This window comes from Neopsephotus bourkii, unplaced genomic scaffold (genome assembly GCF_033783945.1).
Source record: "Neopsephotus bourkii isolate Nb327-2 ecotype Australia unplaced genomic scaffold, CSIRO-AGI_Nbou_v1 NB_580, whole genome shotgun sequence".
NCBI lineage: Eukaryota > Metazoa > Chordata > Aves > Psittaciformes > Psittacidae > Neopsephotus > Neopsephotus bourkii.
Window position 1 is genome coordinate 1,471,391 of NW_026901081.1, and position 27,193 is coordinate 1,498,583.

Genomic DNA, 27,193 nt, shown 5'->3' on the forward strand with positions numbered 1-27,193 from the left:
ACCAATTGTGGAGCTCCCTTCTCCTCCTGAGACGTGGGTGCAGAGCCCAAGATGAAGATTGAGTTCGCTCCCCTCTCGGTGCCACTGCACAGGAGGCTTCAGACGGCATCCGTGGTCCAATGGGTCTTCAGCTTCCTAGCTCTAGGTAAGAGAAACCTTCTCCTCTGAGGGGCCACAATAGCTTTACCCCAACTCCTTCCCTCCCCGGCCCCAGGTACGTATGGGTACAAAGGTCTGGAATGGAAGGAAAGTGGCCTTAAAGGCGTCTTCTGCAGTGAATCCCAGGCCATGTTAGGACAAGAGATTAGGAGTCGCCATTGCACTTGCACATCTCGGTGTATGAAGAGGAGGATGGGAGGCTTGTTCTCATTGAGTTAATTAACTTTTGCCCCCTTTTCTGGGTTGCTTTGTTGTTTCTGAGCACGGTGGCACTAGGGAAGCGCATGGGAGCACCTACATGCCTCACACAGCTCCTAAACCCATGTACTTCCAGCTTCTCCTGCTCTGTAAGTTCAGTTTTCCTGATCTAAAGTGCTGCCCTGCTCAGGGTCTGTCCTCAGGAATGGCATTCCCATGCTTGAGGGTGGGACAATGGGAGGAGCATGGAGGACTCTGCTTTGCAACCCTGGGAACAGACACTTTGCTTTATGCACTTGTCCCTGCTCATCCCAAAAGGAGATTCTTCCACGGAAACCCAAGAGACACACTAGCAAACTGGGACCCAGTCAAACTGCTGTGTGGAAGGCATCAGGTGATGATGGAAAGGAGAAACAGGCAGTTTTGGATAGGATGCACTGGGAAATAAGGAGATGGGAGACCCAGAGGTGAGCTATCAGAGTGCAGTCTGAGGCCATTTACAGCCCATCAGGAGCCCAGCTGGAAGGTGACATCCCAGAGTTTCCCATTGTCATGTAAATCCTTAATCTCAGATGGGATCTGTGTGAAGCTTTTGCTTTGCTGTGGCAGGAGAGGTCTTGAATACCCCAATACTTAGAGGCAGCAGATCTTTGTCTATGTATAGGTGCAAAGCAATACCTGCAAAGAGGCATAGGCTCTGCTTCAGAGCCTCGATAAGGTTCTTAGATGGCTCCATCCAAAGTCTGCTACCGACGTGCAGCTGAATGGTCAGCTCTGCACCAGTGTCTGATGGTCAGGAGCACTGGGCCATACTGGTCCTGATGCCATAGGTGTTTGAATGCTTCATGGCATAGGTTTAGCCCATGCTAAGTAATGCTTTTCCAAACTATATGTGATTCTATGTTGGCACACTTTGGGCAATGGCAGAGGGCAGGGACCATTGCTGGTACCTGGGATGGATGAGGAAACCCCAGTGTTGAAGCTGAGCTGCCCCAAAGGAGTTATGGCATGGCAGAGTGCCATTAATAGACCCTGGGGCTCTTCCAGTGCAGAACTGATCCCAGATGTACTCAACCCACCGGGGAACACCTTGCAGTAGAAGACATGGGTGTTGTTAACAGTGCAGGTGACATCACACCAAAGCCATGCAGCCTTGGATCCAAACCTCCATACTGGGACATTGTGGGGTGCTCTGGAGCTCCCTCTGCCCCTGCACCCGGATCTCCTTCCATGGTGCCTGGATGAGATGGGATGCAGTAGAGATGCAGCAGAGATGCAGCCGCAGTGTTAACAAGGGATGCAGCAAAACATCCCTGCTCCCATCTCAGATGCAGCTGGGCCTTACAGAGCTTTTACAGTGTTTTCCAGCAAAACAACTTGTCCTTCAGGTTTTTCCCTCCTTGCTGTTGCCAACAAGCTGTCACTTGAGTTTTCAGTGATAGAAATCACTTCTGAGCCAGCGGAAATGCAGGAAATGATCAGGAGGGAGGAATGAAAAGGTAACAACACGGAGATGCTCGAAACACAGGCTCTGCCTCCTGCAGGGAAATGCAGCCTGCTCTGAATGAGGAAGTGACCCAAACCCATAGGACCTCCATAGCTGCACTTCCAGACATTACTGCCATCATCTCTGGAACAGTTTTACTTTGATTTTGGGTGGGTTTTGTGGTATGGAAGCCAAAGCGGTTAAGAAATGCCATAAGAAAGGCATTAGAGATGTGATAACCAAACCCTACCAGGCAATTCCAGCTGGTTTGATCCATTTCATTAAGTTGCTTTAAGCTTGGAGCTTTTCATCCAAAAGCTTCCAGTTTAGCAACAGTAGAAACTCGATCCTATGGGATACCCTTAATGTCATCCCATGAGCCATCAAACCCCATGTTATAACCCTCAGGCACAGAAATCAGACCTTCCATGGTCAGGATTTGGCCTCTGGCTTCTCCTTTATACAGGCCTGTGGCATCTGCTGCTAGAACAGGGCTCGTGAAAGCACACATTAGAGCGAAGGCAGAGCTTTGCACAGCCCTTTGGCTGGGGATCCAGCAGCACTGCTTGCAAGCTGCTGTTGCTATGGTTGTGCTAATGCAGCCCCTGAGAAGCCAAGAGCAGAGTAAGGGGCTCATTCATTACCCACAGGGTGCTGGATGACTGGAGCAGCTTGACCCCGGTGCTAGCAGGGAGCAGCAGCTCACAACAGGCAAGAGGCATTGTCCCTGCAGCTGGTTTCCTGGAGGATGCTCCTAGTAAAGGGCACGGAGACAAAAGGAGATGCTCGCTTCAGATGCCGGCAGCTGATTGGAGGAGAGTGCACAGTGAAAGGATGGGATGCAGGGCATGGAGTGGGGACCACATTGCCTTCCTGCTGCAGGATCCTAGTACTGACAAGTGCCCCCTCCTAATGCCGTGGAGCCAGGCTTCTAACACCTAAAGGATTCCAGTGTCTAAAGGGACCCACAAGAAACCTGGAGAGGGGCTTGGGACAAGGGCCTGTAGGGCCAGGCCAAGGGGAATGGCTTGAACCTGCCTGAGGGGAGACTGAGCTGAGCTCTTAGGCAGAAGCTCTTCCCTGTGAGGGTGCTGAGGCGCTGGCACAGGGTGCCCAGAGAAGCTGTGGCTGCCCCATCCCTGGCAGTGCTCAAGGCCAGGTTGGACACAGGGGCTTGGAGCAAGCTGCTCCAGTGGAAGGGGTCCCTGCCCGTGGCAGGGGTTGGAGCTGGGGGACTTTAAGCTCCCTTCCAACCCAAACCAGGCTGGGATTTGGTGATTCTATGGCCCTACAAGGCACCAAAATGAGCAGGTGATGCCCAAACCTCCTACATAGCTTCCCATTGCCTCTCACTCCCAGTCTCCATGGACTTGGGCAAGAGCATCCAATCCAGACGCGCCATGCAGAAGCATCAGTGTGCGGCTGAACCCCTGCAGACAAACCCAGCGCAGAGACAGGAGACCTGCTCATGTCGCCTCTGCAGCTCCAGTGCACAGCACCCTGCCTTTGGACCCTGTCCCTCAGCAGGGTTGGCTCAAAGGGCACATGGTGCCAGCGGGAACCAAGCTCCTTGAAGGCTGAGTGTAGTCCATAGCCTGGGACAGCCTCAGTGCACGCTGTCACTGCCAGGGCTGGCGCTGGGGACCTCAGCAATGTGCATCTTGGAAACCCTTCTGACAAGTGCAATAAGGACCTGACTCACTCTGGGGCTGCTGTGATGCCAAAAAAACTCTCTCCATAGGCTGCTGTTTTCCCTGTTTTGGGCTGCTGGGTTAGCAGCAATGCTGGGCCCAGCAGCACTTGGATGGGACATGAATCCTGGCTGGATTTGGCCAGGGAAGTCCTCCACATGCTTTGTAGCCTGTGGCTCACTTGGAGCTCGTGGCATAGAGTCACAGAATCCCAGACTAGTTTGGGTTGGAAGGGATCAAGCTCATCCAGTCCCAAGCCCCCACTACAGGCAGGGACCCCTTCCACTGGAGCAGCTTGCTCCAAGCCCCTGTGTCCAACCTGGCCTTGAACACTCCCCATGGCAGGGGCTTGGAACTGGATGATCTTAAGGTCAGTTCCAACCCAACCTATTCCATGATTATGGGGGCAGAAAAGTGGAAGGTAGACATTATACTGATGCTATGGCTGAATTCTAAAGGTTATTCTCCCTCCTTTCCCCTGAAGAATAGTGCAAAGGCAGCGAGGCAGAGCCTCATCATAACCACATCTCATTGCCATTTGTGTGCCTGATATTCCCATCCTTACCAAAGAACTTGCTCCCATGACCAAACTGGGTTTGGAACTGAATGTCATTTAAACCCCCTTCCAACCCAAAGTATTCCATGATGCTAAGCTGGAGCATTTGTCTGGCTCTGCAGAGCCCTGGCAGCTGATGGGCTTCAAGGATGGGCTTCTAATGCATGACTTACAGACTTCCCCATCCCCATCCTGACACAGGCTGCCATCCCTTCCAGTGTCATTCCAACAGCCCTTTGTGGGCACACAGGCTGGGCTTTGCCCCCAGGGGGGAGATGTCCTGATGTGCTGAGGTTCCCTGGCCAGGAGCCTAATGCCTTGCTCAAGATATCCCTTAAAGTGCTTGCCTGGCAGCCAGCCCCCCAGATGATGGGTGATGTGCAGGAGAGCAGATGCTGAGGGAATGTGGCTCCCATCCAGGCAGCTCTGAATGGTCCCCAGCCAGGCAGGAACAGGCAAGAAACCCTCCTTATTCCTCATTTGCCTCTTGGGGTTACACTCAAAGGGAAGAAAGCAACGATCATGGGGAACGTAGAATCATGGAATGGCTTGGGTTGAAAGGGACCTTAAGATCATTCAGCTCCAACTCCTGCCATGGGCAGGGACACCTCACACTAAACCATGGCACCCAAGGCTTCGTCCAACCTGGCCTTGAACACTGCCAGGGATGGAGCATTCACAACCTCCCTGGGCAACCCATTCCAGTGCCTCAGCACCCTCACAGGAAAGAATTTCCTCCTTATATCCAATCTAACTTCCCCTGTTTCAGTGTGAACCCATCACCCCTTGTCCTATTACTGCAGTCCCTCTCCAGCATCCTTGTAGTATTCTATAAGCATAGAAAGCAAAATAGGCTGAATATTGAGGGAAGGTCTCTGTGTGCAAATTCTGCCCTGAAATAAGGCAGAAGTTGAGTTGGTGATGAACAGAGATGGATAATTCTATCATTGCAAGATAAAGCCTCACTCGGGTGATAAGTGCTTCATTCTGCAGAGCGCTCTTTGAGCTCTGCATGGTACAATAAAGAGGGAATAGAGTATTAGCCACTTCTGCAGCAGACCTGGTGACCCAGCTCCCATGTGCAGTAAAACTGCAACCTCTGCATTGCTCCTCAAGCAGAGTTCATGTCTCATGTGGACCCTGGAGCTGGGTTTCATGCTCTGGGCTGTTTTCCTCAAGGGTTATAACGATGGTGTCTGCGGTGTTTGAAAGGAGTGGCACCAGGCATGAGCAGTGATTTGTTCTGACTGGGAAGGGGCATTGTGGGTTGGACCTGTTGCTCTGTTGCACTGATTCCCCATGCTCTGTGCTAGTGATGATCAGGCACAGTGTCTCTACCTACATGAGGACATCAGATCCCATTTCAGCTTTAAGGGGATTTGAGGCTCCAAAGAGACCTTAGAGCATCTCCAGTGCCTAAAGGGGCTCCAGGAAACCTAGAGAGGGGCTTTGGACAAGGGATGTAGGGACAGGACAAGGGGAATGGCTTGAACCTGCCAGAGGGGAGATTGAGGTTGGACGCAGGGGCTTGGAGCAAGCTGCTCCAGTGGAAGGGGTCCCTGCCCGTGGCAGGGGTTGGACCTGGATGAGCTTTAAGGTCCTTTCCATTCAAAACCAGTCTGATTCTATGTTCCCTATGATTATGCCAAGGTTTTAGAAAGGGGCAGGGATTTATTTTTACATGCAAAGCTCTGGGATAAGGGGACTTGTCACCAAAAGCAAGACTAAAAAATAGACTTACTAATTTATCCTAAGTAAACAGGAAGCACAAGGATGTCTTACATGAGAGCATCATGTACCTTTTCCCTCATAGGACTGAGCTGAGATGAGATGGAGAGGTCAGGAGTCAGGTGGCTCCCAAAGATGACAATCCAGGTCTCAGAGGATGAGGGCATGGATGCATCTACCTAAACTGGAAGCTGAACAGGGCATCTCCATCCTCACATCCTTCAGCCCTGAGTGCTGGGTCTGTGATGAAGACCCAGAGAAGAACATTATATAGAACCCACCACACATGATGTAACCCATGAGCTGGGGATGGCAAAGGGCTTGGATCAATGGTGCATTTTAGTCTACAGCACCAGGTCTTCCAGAGGAGCAGATGGAGAGGACCCAGCTCTTCCCAGGCACTTCTTAGGGTATCTGCTTTACTAAGTAGGCATTGGGTGGCCAGCAGCAGTTCCTCATCACTGCAGGCTTTGGTTGGATTTGATGCACCAAGTGATTCCTGTTTGCACACACTTTTCTTCTCTTGTTCCCATGCCAGAACATGGCATGAAGGATAAGGAAGGTGGAGGGAAAAGCTGAGCAGTGACTGGAAGCAGCTCAGAAAAGTCTTTAATGGCTTGGGAAGGTCTCAAATCATTAATGTCTTAAGGAATGAAATAAATCATTCTTCTAAAATCAGCGATGACACAGAACTGAGAGGGCTGAAAATCCTCTAGAGGTCAGTATTAGAGCTGAGAGTGAACCCAAGGAGTGGAGGAAAAGGTCCAAGATCAATAAGAAATAACTCAATAAAGAGTAAAACCTCGTATATGGGCAGATAAGACATTAAAAATCAAGGACAATTAAAATGGTGACTCATTAGCTCAGGACAAAGCCGTTGGGGACTGTACAGACAGGGCACAGTGCCCTGATCTGCTGCCACTGCAAGATGCTGGGTGTCATCAGAGTGTATTAACAGGAGGTTTGGGGTAAAAGAGGGACATTTTCATTGCAGGAATCAGAGTCCAGAGAAAAGCCAGAAAGCAAAGGGATAGAGCTGTGATCCACAAGGAAAACCGAGGCTCGTGTGGGGAAAGGAAGACACGGTGGGCTTTGAGAAATAGGTGGTTGATGGAAGGATGGTGCTTGGTTCCTCTCCAGGGTATAGGTAGGAAAGAAACCTTCTCTGCATCAAAGATGCCTTCACAATGATAAAGTAACCCCTCAGCAAGCCCAGTGATGGGCTCCATCACAGCACCAGAGTCTCTCCAAGTGCATCATTAGAGAGGGACTCTTCCTCAGGGACTGTAGTGATAGGACAAGGGGTGATGGGTTCAAACTGAAACAGGAAGTTCAGGTTGGATTTAAGGCACTAGAACTGGCTCCCAATGATGTTGTGGCTGCCCCATCCCTGGCAGTGCTCAAGGCCAGGTTGGACACAGGGGCTTGGAGCAAGCTGCTCCAGTGGAAGGGGTACCTTCCCATGGCAGGAGTTGTAGCTGGAGGAGCTTTAAGGTCCTTTCCAACCCAAACCACTCTGGGATTCTATGATCATTCCTCTCCCAAAGCCCACCTGATCCAACTGCCACCTCACCACTGGCTTTTCCCTCAGCACAGTGCTGCACAGCTGCCTTCATTGCGCTCTTCTTCACCCGTTTTTGGCTGCTCTGCGTCCTCTATGCCGTGTGGTGGTTCAAAGACAGGGAGAAGCCCAGCAAGGGTGGGAGGCGGATCCATGCCGTCCGGAACAGTGTCGTCTGGAGGTACATGAGGGACTATTTCCCCATCACGGTAAGTACCACTGATTCCATACGCACTGATTCCATAAGGACCGCCTTTGTCTTTGGTGTTTGGAGGCAGTTTGGGGCAAGGACTTGTGGCATAGGGTTCTGGGAGGTCAGTGTTGAAGGATCATCTATCCACCCTTTTCTATCCAGTATCTGAAGAGGGCTACAAGGATGCTGGAGGGGGACTCTTCATCAGGGAGAGTAGTGATAGGACAAGGGGTGATGGGTTCAAACTGAAACAGGGGAAGTTCAGGTTGTAGATAAGGAAGATGTTCTTTACTGTAATGGTTGTGAGGCACTGGAATGGGTTGCCCAGGGAAGCTGTGAATGCTCCATCCCTGGCAGTGTTCAAGGCCAGGTTGGACAGAGCCTTGGGTGCCATGGTTTAGTGTGAGGTGTCCCTGCCCATGGCAGGGGGTTGGAACTGGATGATCTTAAGGTCCTTTCCAACCCAAACTATTCTATGATTCTATGATTCTATCATCTTCCCAGGTCCCAGATTACTGCAAGACCCAGTATAAAAGAAGACCACCATTTTCACAATCACATCCTTTGATCATCTGCTATCGGGTTTCTTTGCTCTTTTCAAGGCAGAAAGTGATGCCGAGGACCTGCCGTGGGTTGTACATGGCTAATCTCTGAGATTAACTTTAAATACGGTTTGGGGAAGGGCTGAGGGACCTGAGGGGTTCACTGGAGAAGAGAAGGCTCAGGGAGGACCTGATGGCTGCCTCCAAGTGCCTGAGAGGAGGATGGAGCCAGGAGGGGCTGGGCTCTGCTCCCAAGGAACAAGGGATGGGACAAGAGGAACCGGCCTCAAGCTGCACCAGGGCAGGTTTAGATGGAGCTGAGGACCAATTCCTGCCCCAGAGGGTGCTCCAGCATTGGAACAGGCTGCCCAGGGCAGGGCTGCAGGCACCGGCCCTGCAAGGGTTCACACCCCGTGGGGACCAGGCCTCAGTGCCATGGGGCAGTGATGGGGAACAGTTGGACTGGATGAGCTGAAAGGGCTTTTCCATCCTGGGTGATTCCATGGGCCTCTGGATGAGCTTCAAAGCAAGGCCCCCAAAAGGTTCATCGTAACTTTACGAGGAGGAATGGGAACACATCCCAGGAAAGCTTGTGGGGAGTTTTGTCATAAGGGACAGGTTATATTTATGACATTTAATAGGAAACACAAAATGGGTTCCTAATAAATTATTCTCAAGCTTCCCTTAGAAGATGCTAGAATCCTTGAGCTATTTAAGTGGCTGTAGTGATTATATGCAGTATAGACTAAATTATTCCTGGCCATAAGCTGCTGCTTGGGCAGTGTCCAACCAGCCTCTCTGCTAAATCCTGGCTGCCCACTCAGCCCAACAACAATTCTCCTCCCATCCCTCTGTAAGGACATGGAAACCCCTTATGTACCCCATGGTTCAGTGTCTGTCCTTCCTTTCCTGGGTGCAAGACAGGAAGACCAGTAAGACCTTTACCAGTAAGACCAATAGAGGGAGTGTGGTTACTGGGATTGAAGGCCAGGAAGGTTCCCTGGAGCCTTTCTTATGGCTGGGATGGCAGAAGTCAGAGGAGGGTGCACAAAAGGACATCAGAAACCAAACCACGATGACAAGAGTATTATAACCAAGCAATCACATAATGCCATTTCCCAAAGACAGTTTCTCAGTCTTCTGCACTTTCTAAGCCAGAATATAAGATTTAGAAGCCCATTTGGAATGCATTTGCCACTATATCATGGAAAAGCATTTGGCATCCTCAGCATCCTGCAGCAAGGAGTTCCACACAACGTGAAGACATCCCTGCTCCCTGCTTGTTTCACTCGAAGCTCCCTGGTTAGCCCATGCAAATCCTGCCCTACATACCCAGGGTATTCCTGGTTTTATACTCTGTTATATCCCACATGTGCCAGCTTTTTTTCCCAGTTAAAAGCCCAAATGTGTTTGCTTCCTTGCATGGGAAGGATTTAATTCCGTAGCACTGGGCATGAGCTGATTTGTGCCTAGAGGCATGGAAGTTAAGCGTTTGAAATATTGCTTTAACCATCCTGTACACTGCTGTCACGGTGAACTAAGCTGAGCTTTTGATCTGAACATGCACAGCTGGACCTCTCCTTTAGAGTCACTGACTCCGAGAATGGTTTGTATTGAAAAGGACCTTAAAGCTCCTCCAGTTCCAACCCCTGCCACGGGCAGGGACCCCTTCCACTGGAGCAGCTTGCTCCAAGCCCCTGTGTCCAACCTGGCCTTGAGCACTGCCAGGGATGGGGCAGCCACAGCTTCTCTGGGCACCCTGTGCCAGCGCCTCAGCACCCTCACAGGGAAGAGCTTCTGCCTAAGAGCTCAGCTCAGTCTCCCCTCGGGCAGGTTCAAGCCATTCCCCTTGGCCTGTCCCTACAGGCCCTTGTCCCAAGCCCCTCTCAAGCTTTCCTGCAGCCCCTTTAGGCACTGGAGCTGCTCTGAGGTCTCCCCTTAAGAAGCCTTCTCTTCTCCAGCCTGAACACCCCCGCTTCCCAAATCCCCATCCAGCACAGGGGCAAAAGGGGAGTGGGATTTGGGACATGGACCTGGGTGGGCACCCACCTCCCTGGGCTGTGCTTGTGCACAGATTGAGTTTGTTCAGCCCTGGAGAATCAGCCATCCAGGGGAGATGCAATGTGTCTCCTAATCCTCCCGGTCCCAGCAGCGCACTCAGCCTGGCCAAGCACCAGTGACTGGAGACAGGAGGATCTGCCTATTTCATTTTAGAAGTGGCTTTAAATGCTGCCTGTAAAGGATCCCTGCGCATGTTTGCAGCCATGGAAGCAGAGAGGCGCTGGGATGAGCATCTGTTCCCTGGGGATCTGAGCAGCACGGGTTGGCACGGTGCTGCAGTGTCTGGCATATAGGGATGGGCAGGCTCTGCGCACAGCGTGTGCAAGCAGCACCCTCTGCTGATACCACCCTTGCACAAGTACCGCTGCTGCTTGGGTTATTCCACTTGATGGACGGCTTTTAGTTAGGGGTTTGCTATAGGATCAGGCGGAACCTGAATAAGTTTGAGTGGTTTTGAAAGGTAAAGGACAAGAAAGCAGTGAGAATTCAAGTGAGACCCATTGCATTGCACAGGAAAGTTATCTGTGCTTCATCCCCCTATATTTTTAATAGAATCATGGAATGGCTTGGGTTGAAGGGACCTTAAAGCTCATCCAGGTCAACCCCCTTATGTTTATTTGCATGGTTCTTTCATGATAATTTCTCAGCACATCATTCCTAGGAAGGATGCACTCAGCATTACAGTCAAAACAAACGTCTCCATCTCGTGGCCATGGGAATGTGCATCTTCACTGCTGCTTCTTCCCAGCCCCATCACCTTCTGATACTGTAAACCCACTGTCACCAACCTCCTTCACACAGCCAGTGTGTTTTGGTACCCTCAGCTGAGGAGAGCCATTGATGTGTAGAAGATGAGGATGAGGGTGAAATGGGGAATGATCCTGCCTCTCTGCTCTGCTTTTGTGAGACCTCACCTGGAGCACTGTGTGCAGTTCTGGTGTCCTCAACATAAAAAGGACATGGAACTGTTGGAACAAGTCCAGAGGAGGCCACGAGGGTGATCAGGGGCTGGAGCAGCTCCTGTATGGAGCCAGGCTGAGAACACTGGGGCTGTTGAGCCTGGAGAAGAGAAGCTGCGTGGAGACCTCAGAGTCTGAAGGGGGCCTGTAGGGATGCTGGGGAGGGACTCTTCATTAGGAACTGCAGTGATAGGACAAGGGGTGGTGGGTTCAGACTGAAACAGGGGAAGTTTAGATAGGATATAAGGCAGAAGTTCTTTCCTGTGAGGGTGCTGAGGCACTGGAATGGGTTGCCCAGGGAGGTTGTGAATGCTCCATCCCTGGCAGTGTTCAAGGCCAGGTTGGACAGAGCCTTGGGTGCCATGGTTTAGTGTGAGGTGTCCCTGCCCATGGCAGGGGGTTGGAACTGGATGATCTTAAGGTTCTTTCCAACCCAAACTATTCTATGATTCTGAAGCATAAGCTTGATGAGATCCATCTCTACTGTAGTCCTCAAGCAGAAGTCACCATCCTTCTTGCTGGCTATAAGTTAGGGTTGGATGCTTGGTTTAGACAAGACATTTCACCTTTATCACACAATCTAGATTACAAGTTAAACCTATCAGATGGAAGCTAAAATTAAGGTCTTAGAGGGACAAATTCTGTCTTTGGGTGCTGTCATCGTTCAGAGCAACCCCAGCAGGCACCATCTTAGCAGCTTTGTTCAGTGCAGTCTGAAAAGTGCCTTTTATGTGGCCAAGGTCGCTGTGGCCTTCACTGCACTGTTTTTCCCCTTCTGAAGAGCCACAGGACACATTTCACCAGCCTTGGGGTTATCCAAGTGTCAGTTGGACCTTAATATCTATAGCAACTGGCAGAGTCCCAACCTGTGTCATTGTGCGTGGGGACAGGCTACATTGGGCTTCTTTGTTAGTATAACTAAAATGAGTTATTAGAGAACTCGTTGAACCCTAGGAGCTGTGATTTGGGATGGCTCCATCCCATAACTCATTCATTCTCACAACTGCATAAACCATGACGGGGGTTATTTGAGGGCATATCGTGCTTCTAAGGAGGTACAAGGCAATGCAGAGGGGGAAGAGCTCCACTTCATGTGAACCCAGCCCAACCAGGAATGTTTTCCTTCTTTGCATAGAAGAATGGTGTTATTTGTGACTGGGGGGTTTGTGTCACAGCCCATGATGTTAAATAGCACTGCTGGTCTTTGCTTCCTTCTGTTGGCTGAAGGAGAGATGAGAGGTCCTTAGGGCAAAAGCCAGACATGGCCAAATGGCCCAGAGCCACAAGTGTGTCCTTCCTGAGGAACTCCTCTGTCCTGCTCTTGACCCTCTCTTCTTTAACATTAAGAGAGAGGCCATGGCTGAGGTCAGGTCCACCAGAGGACTGTGTCCTGCCATAGAATCATAGAATCACAGAATGGTTAGGGTTGGAAAGGACCTTAAGATCATCAAGTTCCACCCCCCCTGCCATGGGCAGGGACACCTCGCTCTAAACCATGGCACCCAAGGCTCTGTCCAACCTGGCCTTGAACACTGCCAGGAATGAAGCATTCACAACCTCCCTGGGCAACCCATTCCAGTGCCTCAGCACCCTAACAGGAAAGGATCCATAAGGATAAGGATACAGGAGGTCCTACAAGACCGCCAAGAGCAGCATCGCACAAGAGCAAGAGAACACTTGGGCTTTTTGGAGCTGCCATCCTTACCCAGAACTGGGAATGAGGGTGATGAAGTCCCACCCAAACTGGACCCCTTCCACTGGAGCAGCTTGCTCCAAGCCCCTGTGTCCAACCTGGCCTTGAGCACTGCCAGGGATGGGGCAGCCACAGCTTCTCTGGGCACCCTGTGCCAGCGCCTCAGCACCCTCACAGGGAAGAGCTTCTGCCTAAGAGCTCAGCTCAGTCTCCCCTCGGGCAGGTTCAAGCCATTCCCCTTGGCCTGTCCCTACAGGCCCTTGTCCCAAGCCCCTCTCCAGCTTTCCTGCAGCCCCTTTAGGCACTGGAGCTGCTCTAAGGTCTCCCCTTCAGGAGCTTTCTCTTCTCCAGGCTGCCCCAGCCCAGCTCCCTCAGCCTGGCTCCAGAGCAGAGGTACACATTAATGTGGCTTCCTGAGATGAGAAACTGGCCTTGTCTCACCAAGGAAACTTTGGCTCAATCACTTGTTTACTCACGGACCAGCCTGGCTGGACCCTTGAGTCCTTTGACAATGATTAAAGCTTCAACTCACCCAGAAAACCTAAAGCAGCAAATGCCATCCGGTGGGTGAGGAGATGGCAACGCACCCAAGGCAGGAGGGAGGGGATTCACACCCCTCTGCACCTCAACCCCGGCCCCATTGAGCTCTTCAGTGCAGGAGAATTGGGTTGTCTGGTGCCAAGCATTAACTTCCCTGGCTGTCTGGGAACAGAGGCTGACCTCTGGCATGAAGACAGGGAAGAAGTGAACCAACACTGGGAACAATAAGTGGGAGGATCGAGCTTCTGTGTTAAACAGTTTCCAGAGGGAGATTTTCCAGGCTTAGAGTCCAGAGCACTTGACCAAAGTCTCTCCTCTGCTACAGGTCATAGAATCATAGAATGGTTTGGGTCAAAGGGACCTTTAAAGCTCATCTAGTCCATCCCCCCTGCAATGAGCAGGGACAACTTCAAATAGGTCAGATTTCCTTGTAAAGGCTCTTTGATTTCAAGTCCCACCCATGTCACCCAAATGGGAGCAGACGCTATGACAAAATGAGGACCTTCTCTCCCATCCTTTCCTTATGCCTGGAAGGAGCCCAGTTTGAAAACCTAACAGAGGCAAATAAATCAACTTGGTCACTAAGATGTGGTCAGAGCTATTGCAGGGACAACTCTTGCGTTATAATGCAGGAAACATTAACCAGAACACCAGCACATTGGGATGTCTCCTAGGGAGGGTTTTTAAGGTGTCTTATCACAGGTGAACTCCCACTGGAGCAGTCTGCACAGCTCAGTGGGTACCCTGAGTTCAACTCGTCATTACCAAGGAGGATGCTGCAACCTTGGGTTACAACCGGGCACTGAACCTGCTGTCATGCCTTCTCCTACGCTGCACACATACAGCCTGTTTCCAACACACCCGAGCATCTCACCTCCTATAAATCATACAGGGATGAAAGGCTGTTTGGAAGCAGAAGATGGATGCAGGAAACATTGATGTAAGCTGAAATGACTTCAAAAGGAGGCAGGGGCCCCAGGCACTCAGTAACTCAGCCATCTGCCCCTCTTCCTGCTTAGGTACCTCTGCACCGGGCAGCGGTGGAACCCTTGTTTGTCCATTCCTCCCATTAGGAGCAGGCGCTTGAATGGGCACATGTGTACAGTCAACAGAGCCTCGGGCCAGAGGGGAAATTAGCCATGATGTAAGAAAGTAAAATGCACCCTCGTGATTAACCTGTGGTTCTGGCTGCTTCTAGGAAAACACATGCACCATGAGCTGCTCCTGTGGGAGGATGGGACCAGGGTGCTGGAGGGGTGACAGGGTAAAAGGCGCTGGGCTTTGGATCTTCTGGAGCACAGGGGCTGTTGAGTTGAATGGAAATCCATGGTGGCTCTGTTAGGGTTAACCTTGGGAGGGTTCATCCTTCCCTGGTGCTGTGAGCATCCTCGGCACCCACAGGAACCATTCAGTTTTGACCGCTTCTGTTGGGTTATACACATGCTGGCTGGTGTTGGCACAGCAGGGTCTTCTCAGCGGCATAGCTGGAGGGTGGGTTTGGAACAGCAGCCCCTCTCCTCTGGGAAGTCCATAGCAAGTGTAACCCACAGGCTCCAGATCCTTGTTGTGCCTTATCTCCCTTTAATCATCCCCTCCTCTGCTGTCCCATGTAGGATCTCCCAGGCTTCAAACCCAGTGGCAGATTGGCCGAGTGTTTCATGCAGCTGCTTAGGTAGCCTTCAAGGGCTGTGCCTGGAATCCATGCTGTCCATCCCTATACACTAGACACAGGCATTCCACATTCCCTCTTCCCGGTAAAACTGCAGCAACCTTGGGCAGGCATCCAGTCATAGAAGTGCAGAATCCCAGGTTGAGGGACCTCAAGGATCATCTGCTCCAACCTTTCCAGGCACAGCATGACCTAGACTGGATGCCCAGCACCCTGTGCAGCCCAATCTTAACAGTGTCCAACGCTGGGGAGTCACCACTGCCCTAGGGAGACTATTCCACTGGTGGTCATTATCACTGGAAAAGTTTCCCTCTTGTGTCCATTTGCAATCTCCCAGTAGTAACTTGTGCCCATCACCCCTTGGCTTTTCCATTGGATTCCTTGTCAAAAGAGAGTGTCCATCTTCTCTGTAGCCACTCTGGCACATGGGATCCGGTCTCCCTGAGCCTTCTCCAGCTGAACAGTCCCATCTCTCTCAGCCTTTCCTCACTGCTGCCCAGTCCTTGGGTCATCTTTGTGGCCCTTCTCTGGCCCCTCTCCAGCCCATCCACATCTTGGTTGTACAGCAGGAACAAAACTATGCCATGGACCCCCTTCCAAGAATCCCCCATCTGCTCTCCATAGCCAATGCTCCGTCCCCATAAGACAACAGCACTAACTCATGGCCCCTTTTTGCTCCCATCTGGCGTGCAGCTGGTGAAGACGGCGGAGCTGGACCCTAGGCAGAACTACCTGATGGGATTTCATCCCCATGGGGTCCTGGCAACAGGAGCCTTTCTCAATTTCTGCACGGAGGCATCGGGCTTTTCCACGCTCTTCCCGGGCATCACCCCACACCTGATGATGCTCTCCATGTGGTTTCGCATCCCCTTCTTCAGGGACTACCTGATGAGTGGAGGTAAGCAGGGAAACAGCACAAGCCAACCCCTCCGGCAAGTGGTGGGATGGGTGGGGGAACAGGGGATGAAGACACGAGGGGAAGAGGAGTCAAGGGTCTGTTTGTCCTTATCTGTTGCCAATGGATCCCATGTACCTTATGGATTCCATTGCGAAGAATGTGGGAAGACATTAACTTACTGTGTTTGCTAAAAAAACAACTGCAGCATTTATTGGTGTACTTGAAAAGGTAAATACACAGTCAGAGAAGTCCTGTATTCTAAGCAACACTTGTTCATGGTAAAATCACAGAATCCCAGATTGGATTGGGTTGGAAGGGACCTTAAAGCTCATCCAGTTCCAACCTCTGACACAGGCAGGGACACCTTCCACTAGAGCAGCTTGCTCCAAGCCCAGTCTAACCTTCAATAAACATGAACTGTTGGTTTATTTTTAAGGTACTAAATAGTCTTTGTACCATGAATAGGCTGAGAACGGGTTTCTTGTGGGTTTCTTGGAGCTTCTCTCTCTTGTAGTTAGATTTGTCTGATCTACTTAACACGTGATGTGCAAAGTGAGTGCTTGAACTGTGGGGAGTGAAAACCACTGATTCTCTGCTGGTGGTCTGTGATTTGCAAAACATGTCATGGGGCAGAGAAGTCTCAGACTGTATTGCTGTATTTCATACAAATATGTGTTCAGATTTCGTTCAGCACTGAAAATCACTGCCATACCTTTTAATTTTGGCTCTGAACAAGAGGCAACAGGCGTAAACCAGAGAAAGGTCCACCTGAACATGAGGAAGAACTTCTGAGCATTGGAATAGAATCACAGAATCATAGGATCAATGAGGTCAGAAAAGCCCTTTCAGCTCATCCAGCCCAACCGCTGCCCATCAGTGCCAAGGCCACCACTGCCCCATGGCACTGAGGTCTTGTCTCCATGGGGTGTGAACCCTTGCAGGGCCGGTGCCTGCAGCCCTGCCCTGGGCAGCCTGTTCCAATACCTGAGCACCCTCTGGGGCAGGAATTGGTCCTCAGCTCCATCTAAACCTGCCCTGGTGCAGCTTGAGGCCGGTTCCTCTTGTCCCATCCCTTGTTCCTTGGGAGCAGAGCCCAGCCCCTCCTGGCTCCATCCTCCTCTCAGGCACTTGGAGGCAGCCATCAGGTCCCCCCTGAGCCTTCTCTTCTCCATCTGAACCCCCCAGGTCCCTCAGCCCTTCCCCATCACTCTTGGGCTCCAGGCCCTGCACCAGCTCCATTCCCTTCTCTGGATCTACTCCAGCAGCTCACATAGGTTGCTCAGAAAGGTTATGGAGTCCCTTTCCTTGGAGATATTTAGGTGCTCTATGGACACAATCCTGAGCAATGTGCTGTGGGTGACCCTGACTGAGGTTAAACAACATTCAGTGGTCCCTTCCAATCTCTGCCCATTCTGTATGTATAAGTGTAGAAGGGAGGATGCAAATACCAGCTCGCACTGTTGTAAAACCACATGGCAGGAGGGGAAGCAGAAATGAAAAGGAATAGGTAAAAAATAGATGGAGAGAAGGGGAAGGGAGTGTGGAGTGATTTATGGACACCAGCAAGAGATGACCTCCTCCTCTCACCGGTGAGCTTGGGAAACAGCCCCTTCTGCAGCTCAATGGGCTCATCCTGTGTGTGGGATTCAATAGACTAAACACAGGCATCCAGGTCCTCAGATACCCCGGGGCTGTCATCACCCTGTTTTCCACATAAACTCTGGCTCCTGCTGTTGGAAAAATATTTACATGGAGAGCAAGGAATCATAACAGTGAGATATGGGAGAGATCTGGCCCAGGCGAGGGATGCTTTAATCACTGCAACGTGGGAGCTGGGTGCAGAGCTCATTTTCAGGTCCATTGAATCCATTTGACAAAGAGGTTTTAAATTGCTCCTGAAACAAGGGCTTCTTTAAAGAATCAAACCCGTGTTGCTCTGTCATTTCCCAAATGAAAGATTTGAGATTTTGCAAGGAAATAACATCCAGGGACCAAATTCTGCATAAAATTCCACTTTAAATCCATAGAGTCATAGAATGGTTTGGGTTGGAAAGGACATTGAAGCTCATCCAGTTCCAACCCCTCACCATGGGCAGGGACACCTTCCACTAGAGCAGATTGCTCCAAGCCCCCTCCAGCAGCATCCACTGAAATCTGTGCTTCTTTTAAGCTAAAGCAGATGTTTCCCTGGCTTTAGAGCTGGTCAGGATCGAACTTGGTTTCATCTGACAACAAACTGAAACAGATGTTCCCTGGGGATTGTGAGCACTTAGTTCCCAGTTTACTTTTTCCCTGTTTCTCAGTCTTGGGCCAGACAGCAAAGGGATGTTCATGCCCGTCTTGGGTGCCATGGTTTAGTGTGAGGTGTCCCTGCCCATGGCAGGGGGTTGGCCCTGGATGAGCTTAAGGTCCTTTCCAACCCTAACTATTCTATCATTCCATGAATCCAGCATCTTTGAGGGCAGCTGGGATGAGATTGCTAAAGTGTAGGAAAACTCTGACAATAGTGTCTAGCACCCCTCTGGAGCTGGATAATGGGGGGAAAAGGCACAGAGCAAACCACAGTCGTGTGGGTTTTACAGATATTGATGCTTTCTTCCTCTCTGCCCCGCAGGCCTTGTCTCCTCGGACAAGGAGAGCGCATCCTATGTACTGAAGAACCCAAAGGGTGGGAATGTGCTGGCCATCATCATCGGTGGAGCACAGGAGGCGCTGGATGCTCGGCCGGGATCCTGCACCTTGCTGCTGAAGAACAGGAAGGGATTTGTCCGCCTGGCCATCGAGCATGGGTGATGCAGGGGATGGGCTCAAGGGGCCCTTGGGGAGGGATGTGGCTGCTTCATGGGGTGTTCCTGCTGGTTTTATAATCATAGGATCATGGAATGGTTTGGGTTGGAAGGGGCCTTACAATCATTTAGTACCAACCCGCTGCAGAAGAACTATTTGAGAAGGGGGAAGGTGTTATGGGGTGGGCTTTGCTAATCTTCATGCCCTCCCATTGGGTTCAACTCCTCACAGCACCCCCCTGGTCCCGGTCTTTTCCTTTGGGGAGAATGACCTCTTTGAGCAAGTGAGAAACCCCCAGGGCTCCTGGCTGCGGAGGGTCCAGCACCAGCTCCAGAAGATCATGGGCATCTCACTTCCCCTCTTCCATGCAAGGGGCATCTTCCAGTACAGCTTTGGGTTGGTACCCTACCGTCGGCCCATCTACACTGTAGGTAAGTCCTTCCTTGGCCAGCACAATACAGCTACACTCAGCCTGGCCAGTGGGGGAACCAGGGGCATCCCCTGGGTTGTGTTATTGTCCTGGATGGAGATGCCAAGCTGGACCATCATGCTGTGGTGGGCTAGAAACATGTTGGCAATGAAGCATCCTCAACTGCTCATGTGTCTCACCGATTTGGATCTCTGGCTTGGCCTTAAGACAAAGCCCAGGCCATCTATGCATCAAAGCAAAGCCCTAGAGCATACACATCCACCTCATTATCTGCGTGGGATGCAGCCAAACCCAGCACAACCCAGTAATAAAAACCGCTGCAATAACATTGGGTTATACTTTTTCCAAGCCAATTTTACAAGCACAAATAGGGCAACACCTAAGCAATTTGCAGGTTTGCTCAGTGTCCTATGCAGACATAGCTGCAACCCGCAACCTATTTCATGGCAGGAAGTTTCCAGCAGAGATCATGCCCATAGGAGGCCAAATTCAAAGCAAGTCTTTGGTTTTGAAGCAGTTCTGCCTGGTTTCATCAACTCCATCCTTGCCTCATGGAGCTGTTGAAACCCATCAGCACTACTGATGCTGTGGGAAGTAGCCTAATGAAAGAGGCCGTCTGGAAAGGTCAGATCTCACCCCACTGATGATGTTTGACAGCCAGCAATTACTTCTAATTGCTTTACAATCTGTTTGGATTGTCTCAAGGGGTTTATGAGCTGTGCAGTATCACAAGGGCTCTTCATTAACCTGAGGAGGAGCAGCCTTACGCAACGATGAAACCCTCCTGCACTTGACAAACAGAGTCTGAGTAAGAGACCAGAGCAAGAGAGGCATCACATGGACTTCATGTCCCTTGCAGGTGCCTGCTCCTGCTGCTGGTGGCTCTGGGAGATGGGAAGGAGCTTCTTCTGTTGATAGGAATCAAATTAATTAGATTTACCCTTGAAAAAAGCATGATTTCATAGAGATATATGGGCACTAATAAAAATCAGATGTTTCACAGAAGCTTTAATCTGAGTGAAGTGGAAGCATCCCAGTCACTAGTGTATTTAAGTGGTCTTGGGCTCCCCAGTGCCTCAGTGTCCCCATTTGACATGCAGATTCCCAGGGCCACATGGAAACATCATTAGGATGACGTTGTCTTTATGTGCAGCACATCTGAGATGTTAGGCTGGAGGGACCGCATTAGGATGCAGCACTTCCTACTTCATAATGCTACACAAAGGGTCTTTGGCATTAAGCAGCTTTACAGATGGGGAAACTGAGGCAAAGATAGATGAGACCTTCGAGACCAACATCAGAGCCAGTATCTGAACCTCCATCTCCTTACCTCCTTGGTTGTGCTACCCCCCAAACTCCAGGACATGACTGGTCCTATCAATCCATCCACTGCATCCTTGGAGACCCCAGCTCTGTGCTAAGATGTGCAAACTGTTCAGAGGGACCTGACACTGTCTCCTCCTAATGCCTGTGTTTGTTTTCCAGTTGGGAAACCAATTCCAGTGCAGAGGAACCACAAACCCTCTAAGGAAGAGGTGGATCGAGTCCATGAGAAATACCTAAACGAATTGAGCAAGCTCTTTGAGGAGCACAAAGCTAAATATAACATCCCAGAAGACAGACACCTGGAATTCATATAGAGCTCCTCAAGCAAGATGAAATCATGGAGATCAAGCTCCAAGTTTTCCCTTACCTCTGGAACAACCTCAGCTTCGTCACTGTTAACACATGGTCTGTACAGTGTAGGGAGAAAGACTTTATTTTCCCATCACTTGCATGGGTATAGGGAAAGAGTTTCCATCTTTTCTCCCTATAGGACACATAAAAGATGTAAAGAAGAAAGGATCCTATCTGTGGCCAGCATTACTCAAACACCCCAGCAGAAAACCCCCACTTCCAGTATGGCTTGGATGCCAGTTTCTCAAGGGATTTCCAGGGAAATAGGAATTCCCCAAGGTTTCCTTTGCATTATATTCAGTTGGAAATGGAATGATGAGCCATAATTTCTGCTGAGTACATCTGTCTTTTTAAATGCAATTTGTCTACATCAACAAATGCTCATTGCTTGCTTGTGTTCTTCACGCCTTTAGTTGCTCTGGGCTCTTTTCCCATCACCTAAAACACAGTTATCACAAAGCTCATACTTGTAGCATGGTGCTGGGTACCCACAAGCAGCACCATGATGCTGTACCCCAACAGGGCAAAAGAAATAAAGCATTCATGAAGGGCAAAGGCTCATCCAGAGGGATTTTCCTACCTGGGCTCCACTATTCCTTAACCCCAGACACGTCTTCATGGGAACACCTTGGACTAGTCACCAGCTATGGAAGCGCCATCTCTTATTGCCTAAGGAGGGAGCATGGCCAGGAAACGGGAGAAGGGAGGAGTGATTTGGGGCAGGAAATATGACACATAAAGCCACGTTTGGCAGAGGATCAAGGCTTTAAGAAGCTGCTTCTTCTTGATATCCAGAACTTTACTAAACTCTGGGCTGAATGGGATATCACAATGTGGAAGTTTTAGAGCCTTTACCCCATCACCTTTTCCCTTTCCATTCCTTTCTCTTCCCAAATCCCATTCTCCACCTGAAAGAAACCCCCCGAAATCCTGCAGAACACATGCTCTTCCTTGGATTTACCCCAAGAATTGCATTTAACAAGGGAACCACACAGAGCTGTTTCTCCACTGGCAATACCCCATAGTGACAATACTCCCTCAATGTGTTCCGCTTCCTTTTCCCTTTCCTCCTGCCCTCATCAAATCACTCCACTGGATTCTTAATCCGAATGACCTGCTGCAAATCCCTGCTATTCCCAGAAAACAAGGGAACGACAGGGAGGAATCTGACAGAGCCCTTATCGACATTTCTAAACGCTGCTGTAATCCCACACTTAATCCAGTCAAATAAAGCAGGTCACCTGCTATGATTTCTTCTTGCTTTCTATTAATAGACTTTTTCTTTTGTCCTTAAGGAGGGAGGTGCTTAAGCAGGAGGAAGATTTATGCACCAGGAATATAATTCTATCTCACCCTTTTTATTTTGGTGTTCATCACATTCCAAGCTTTATCCTGATGCCAGTTGCTCTTTCCTATCCCTTCCTCTACCTTGCCTGCTATTTGCCACCCACAGATACCAGGAATCCTGCCATGACCTTCTACAGACATCCTGATAGGAGTCAGTGCTGGAGGGGAGTGATGGGGATGTCCTCAGGGACACAGTGCAGGGTGCTCTGGGGATGCGGGTGAGGACAAGGAGCTGAGATCTTGATGCAATGGGAAACAGAGCAAAGGTGCTGCTGTTGGGGTGGAGCAGTGCAAGAGGGACATGATTTGGGGGGACATCAGATAGGCGAATGGATGCAGTGATATTGTGGGGATATAGAAAATAGGGAGGGAAGAGGATGCATAGAATGGGCAAGGGTAGCAAGTGCTGGTACAGACCATAGGGGTTGGATCTGTTCCAGCCTCATGGAGAAGCTGCATTTGAGCAAGCTGCTCTAGTGGAAGGTGTCCCTGCCTGTGGCAGGGGTTGGAACTGGATGAGCTTTAAGGTCCCTTCCAACCCAAACCAGTGTGGGATTCTGTGATTAGAAGATGTGCTCCCCAGTTGCCCACAGAGGCCAAGGGCATGCAAAACTCAAGGCAAAAGAAGACCGCAGAACTGGAGAAGAGCAGTCAGGGGAGAGTGTGGAGACCTCATAGCAGCCTTCCAGTATCTGAAGGGGGCCTATAGGGATGCTGGGGATGGACTCTTCATTAGGGACTGTAGTGACAGGACAAGGGGTAACGGGTTAAAACTTAAACAGGGGAAGTTTAGATTGGATATAAGGAGGAAATTCTTTACTGTGAGAGTGGTGAGGCACTGGAATGGGTTGCTCAGGGAAGTTGTGAATGCTCCATCCCTGGCAGTGTTCAAGGCCAGGTTGGACAGAGCCTTGGGTGCCATGGTTTAGTGTGAGCTGTCCCTGCCCATGGCAGGGGGTTGGAACTGGATGAGCTTAAGGTCCTTTCCAACCCAAACCATTCTATGATTCTATGATTCTATGTATAACAGGCTTCATTCAAGATCATTTTTGTCCCTCAGGCTGGAACATGTCCCCGATCCCTCAGGGATCTCTATAACCCAGGAGAGGTCAATGCTCAGAGAGGTTCCTGGTCAATATAACATTACATATAATAATCCATAGGCATCCTTGCAGCTACTCAGGGGGCTCAGGGCAATGAGAGGACTCATCTCGAGAGGCCAGAGCTGAAACACCGTAAGACAAGAAGCTTTTGTGCTATTTCAGCCTCACACCGAGCTGTGCAGAGGATTAAAACTCCACCAACGCAACACAAGGCAGGAGAAACCTTAAGAAAGGAGAAGTGCCCGGATCCAACTTACATTTGGATTTGGACTCTCCAGCTTGGAACTGGTTCAGTTGGAGGCAAAAACAATAGGAGTGGAGGATGTCCAAGCTTTCACCTCAAATAAGGACCATTTAAAGCTAACACAACAGTGTGTTGTCTTCCAGCATGGCCACTGTGACTGGCTTTGATTTGAAACAAGTCCAAGGAGAAAAAGTCAATTCATTGCATCTCTGGCAGAAATTCCAAACTTCAGCCTTTTTTGGGGACTTCAGTTGAAATCCCAAATGGGAAAATGCGGTAAATCCTGCCTGTTTCTTCCTCCAGCTCCTCCCCTCATGATCTCTCCTGTATTTCTGTTGTGAGAGGCTCTAATCTGGATTTGCCTTACTTAGCTGGTGCAGATCATGAGGCTCAGAAGGAAACCTCCGTTGACTGATGAATACAAAGCCCTAATTCCCCAGGAGGAGGAAAGCCAAGCAAAATGCCTTATTTTTGCCTTTCTGTAGCTTTAGTCCTGCAGGATTGTTTTCCTGCCCTGGGAATGGGGTTAAAAGGTTGTTTGCAACTAGAAAAATGTGTGGTTTTTCTATTCAGGGAAATATTTGCTCCTTCTAATTCAATAAAGGCCCTAACTGTGGTATGTTAAACATCCCTCCCTCGCACCACAGAGCCTTCGCCTTTTCAAGAAGGGATATGGGATTGCAGATGCATCTGAAACCCATCACTCGGCTTTCAAAAGCATGGAAAGCATTTAAATAACACAGATTTGCCCAGGAATATGAACACTTATTTATGGTGATCTTTGAGTTCTGTGTGGTTCGAGCCCAATGAGCTGCTTCCCTGCATCTCCCATCATCTCTTTATACGGTCTTTCTGGGAGGAACCATCTGATACAGGGTTTTGGTACCAAACCCCACCACAAGAGAAATAACCTGCAGTGCCAAGGGGCTGCATGAGGCAGGAGGGTATATATTGGGCTTAAGGAAATATAAGGGTATGTTTGGGCACATCAACTGTCGAAGTCACCACATCGCTGGGGTATGGGGGGTCTCATGTGCTACAGACAGCACAAGACCTTCAACATGCAGCATGATCTATCAGGAGGGGAAATGCCTGTAAAACTGGGTGGTCATGAGGCAGCATTTTAAATGGCAGGGTACAAAATAATGCCTGTGAACTAAATGGATTCATGGTTTATTAGATTGCAAGAGGCCAACGAAAAGCAGCCCAAATATGCTTTCAGCAAGGAGCTCAAGATGCACTGAAAATTGCATGCAGAAAGCACTATGGAAATGATCTGAAACCACTTGGGTTTATTAAAGGCTTACAGAAAATGCATGTACAGAAAAAGACATAGCATCAGAAACACAGAATCACAGAATCCCAGTCTGGTTTGGGCTGAAGGGACCTTAAAGCTCATCCAGCTCCAACCCCTGCCACGGGCAGGGACCCCTTCCACTGGAGCAGCTTGCTCCAAGCCCCTGTGTCCAACCTGGCCTTGAACACTGCCAGGGATGGGGCAACCACAGCTTCTCTGGGCACCCTGTGCCAGCGCCTCAGCACCCTCACAGGGAAGAGCTTCTGCCTAAGAGCTCAGCTCAGTCTCCCCTCGGGCAGGTTCAAGCCATTCCCCTTGGCCTGGCCCTACAGGCCCTTGTCCCAAGCCCCTCTCCAGCTTTCCTGCAGCCCTTTAGGCACTGGAAACACATATGGACTTATGCATTCTATACATATGCACAGCAAAAATAATGCACAGAATAAAAATCAAGCCTAATTATTGCAGAAGACAGTTTATGTGCTGCTAATCTCTTCTGGTCACCTAAAAATGATGGGGAACAAATGCAAGCAAGCAGGGCTTTTATCTTCACCACTATCAGCAAGCCCACAGTTCGGTTCCTTATTGCAGCCACATGATTCATGGCCAAGGGTACATGTAGATGCTGGAGGATTTCACCTCCACATCACAGAGTACTTTGGACAGGGAGAACAACGCTGCACTGCCAGAACACGTAATTCCCTATAGGATTCTTACACCAAGGGGATACCATAAGGCCAGGGGTTTCAGAACTGTTTACAGAGTGCTCATCTTCTGCCTTCTGAAAGGAGATCCTTTAAGCTGCTGCCACTTGGGATCTGGCAAATGTAAGCACCTCCTTTTATTCATCAGTAACCCCATATCTTGACCTGAGAGCCCCAGCATCACTCTCAGAGTCAGTGTCCCTCAGCGGAGTGAATGAGCTCGGCTATGGGTTTTCCGTGCTGTGTTTTATATTAGAGCCATGACATTACCTACAAATCCCACATCATGCCTTGCTTCCAAGAGCTGCCAAGCACTTGGTAAGTAAATACAATCCATAATCCCTGGAGAGATGGAGCGGGAGCTTCTTTAACCCTTCTGTTGATGCTGGGCTGCTGTCAGCCTGAGACCACGAGTGTCACAGGGACCCAGAGCAAGAATAAGCATACCCCTGTGTCCCAAATCCCCAGTATATCCAGACCCAACTGATTTGCTGCAGGTCAGAAGCCTATAACAAAGCTGAGACCTGAATCCCCCATCCCATGTCCTGGGGTCTTAACCATAGAACTGCCTTTTAGTTAAACCCTGAAGATAAGACTGGGAGCAGATATCCGACTCAACTCAACCATCTTTTGCAACCAGTGCATCCTTTTAACTGCCCTGTGCTCGATGCTGCTCCTGCCCAAGCTCTGTGTTCAGGTCTCATCCCAGCTGGACAGCCTGGATCCCATCATGCATGGGAAGGGTACCCAATTGCAAAGCCCTGACAAATAAACCAGAGGGATGGGACAAACACTGCTCCAGATCCTCTGCATCTCTGGATCTAAGGAGCCATGAAAGAGACAGAGAGAGGTTTTCTCTCTCAAGGACTAAGCAAGTGATGCTGTGCCCTAGCACCAGTCACACCAGCACCACCTCCTCCTCCTCCAGCTATTAATCACTCATGGCCAGTGCCAGTTAACATCCCACATATCTGTAGATGAGTAAGCCCTAATAACAGCATTAGCTGATTGAATCAAAGGAGCTTCTCCCTCTGTACTTGCCCTTAGGACCAAAGTGCGCAACACACACTTCTGCTCTATCTCCAAACAGTGATTGTGTCAGCAAGGAGGAGTCCCTGCATAACACAGGCCAAACAGGGAGCATTTTATATGGGAACACAGAAAATGTCTTGTGTCTTCTGAAGTTATTATCCTGTGGCTCTACAGGCCACACAGTGTGGGTAAAGATGGGATGGACATTTAGACCTAATGCCTAGAGGCACTTACACAAGTCCTATATAAAGGCAAGCTCCTGGGTGTAAAGCTGAGTAGAGCAGGATCAGCAAATCCCCCTTTTCCCATGGGAACAGCCCTGTCCTTTGAAGATGTCTTTGCTCTGCACGTGGGGATGGCTATTCTGGCCCAGCTGCACTTGACTGATCCAAGGACATGCCCATAGAGGCAGGGCTGGAGGCAGGGAATATGCAGTCATATTCATTTCATTGCAGTCTGTAGCAAGTGGGGCCTGATGTTCTCCCTGGGTCACTTCGGTGCTTCAGGGCTTGATGTCTTCTGGTCCTGTTCACTGCCTCATTTTATCACTGATGTCAGTTTTCTTCTGCTTTAGATTCCCATTTCTAGCCTCAGCTTGAGTCCTGCTTCAAGTCTTGGCTACAGGGCTCTAACCATTGAGC

The 27,193-nt window shown here is 50.0% G+C and overlaps 1 protein-coding gene across 1 annotated transcript; it reads left to right on the forward strand.

Annotated features, from left to right (window-relative positions):
* The first annotated feature begins 7 nt into the window (after positions 1-7).
* Positions 8-21,206, forward strand: MOGAT2 (monoacylglycerol O-acyltransferase 2). Its single transcript, XM_061351425.1, has 6 exons — positions 8-145; positions 7,410-7,588; positions 15,730-15,934; positions 18,549-18,723; positions 18,953-19,152; positions 20,637-21,206. The coding sequence occupies exons 1-6, from the start codon at positions 52-54 to the stop codon at positions 20,789-20,791; spliced, it is 1,008 nt and encodes a 335-aa protein (XP_061207409.1). The 5' UTR covers positions 8-51; the 3' UTR covers positions 20,792-21,206.
* Positions 21,207-27,193: the final 5,987 nt, after the last annotated feature.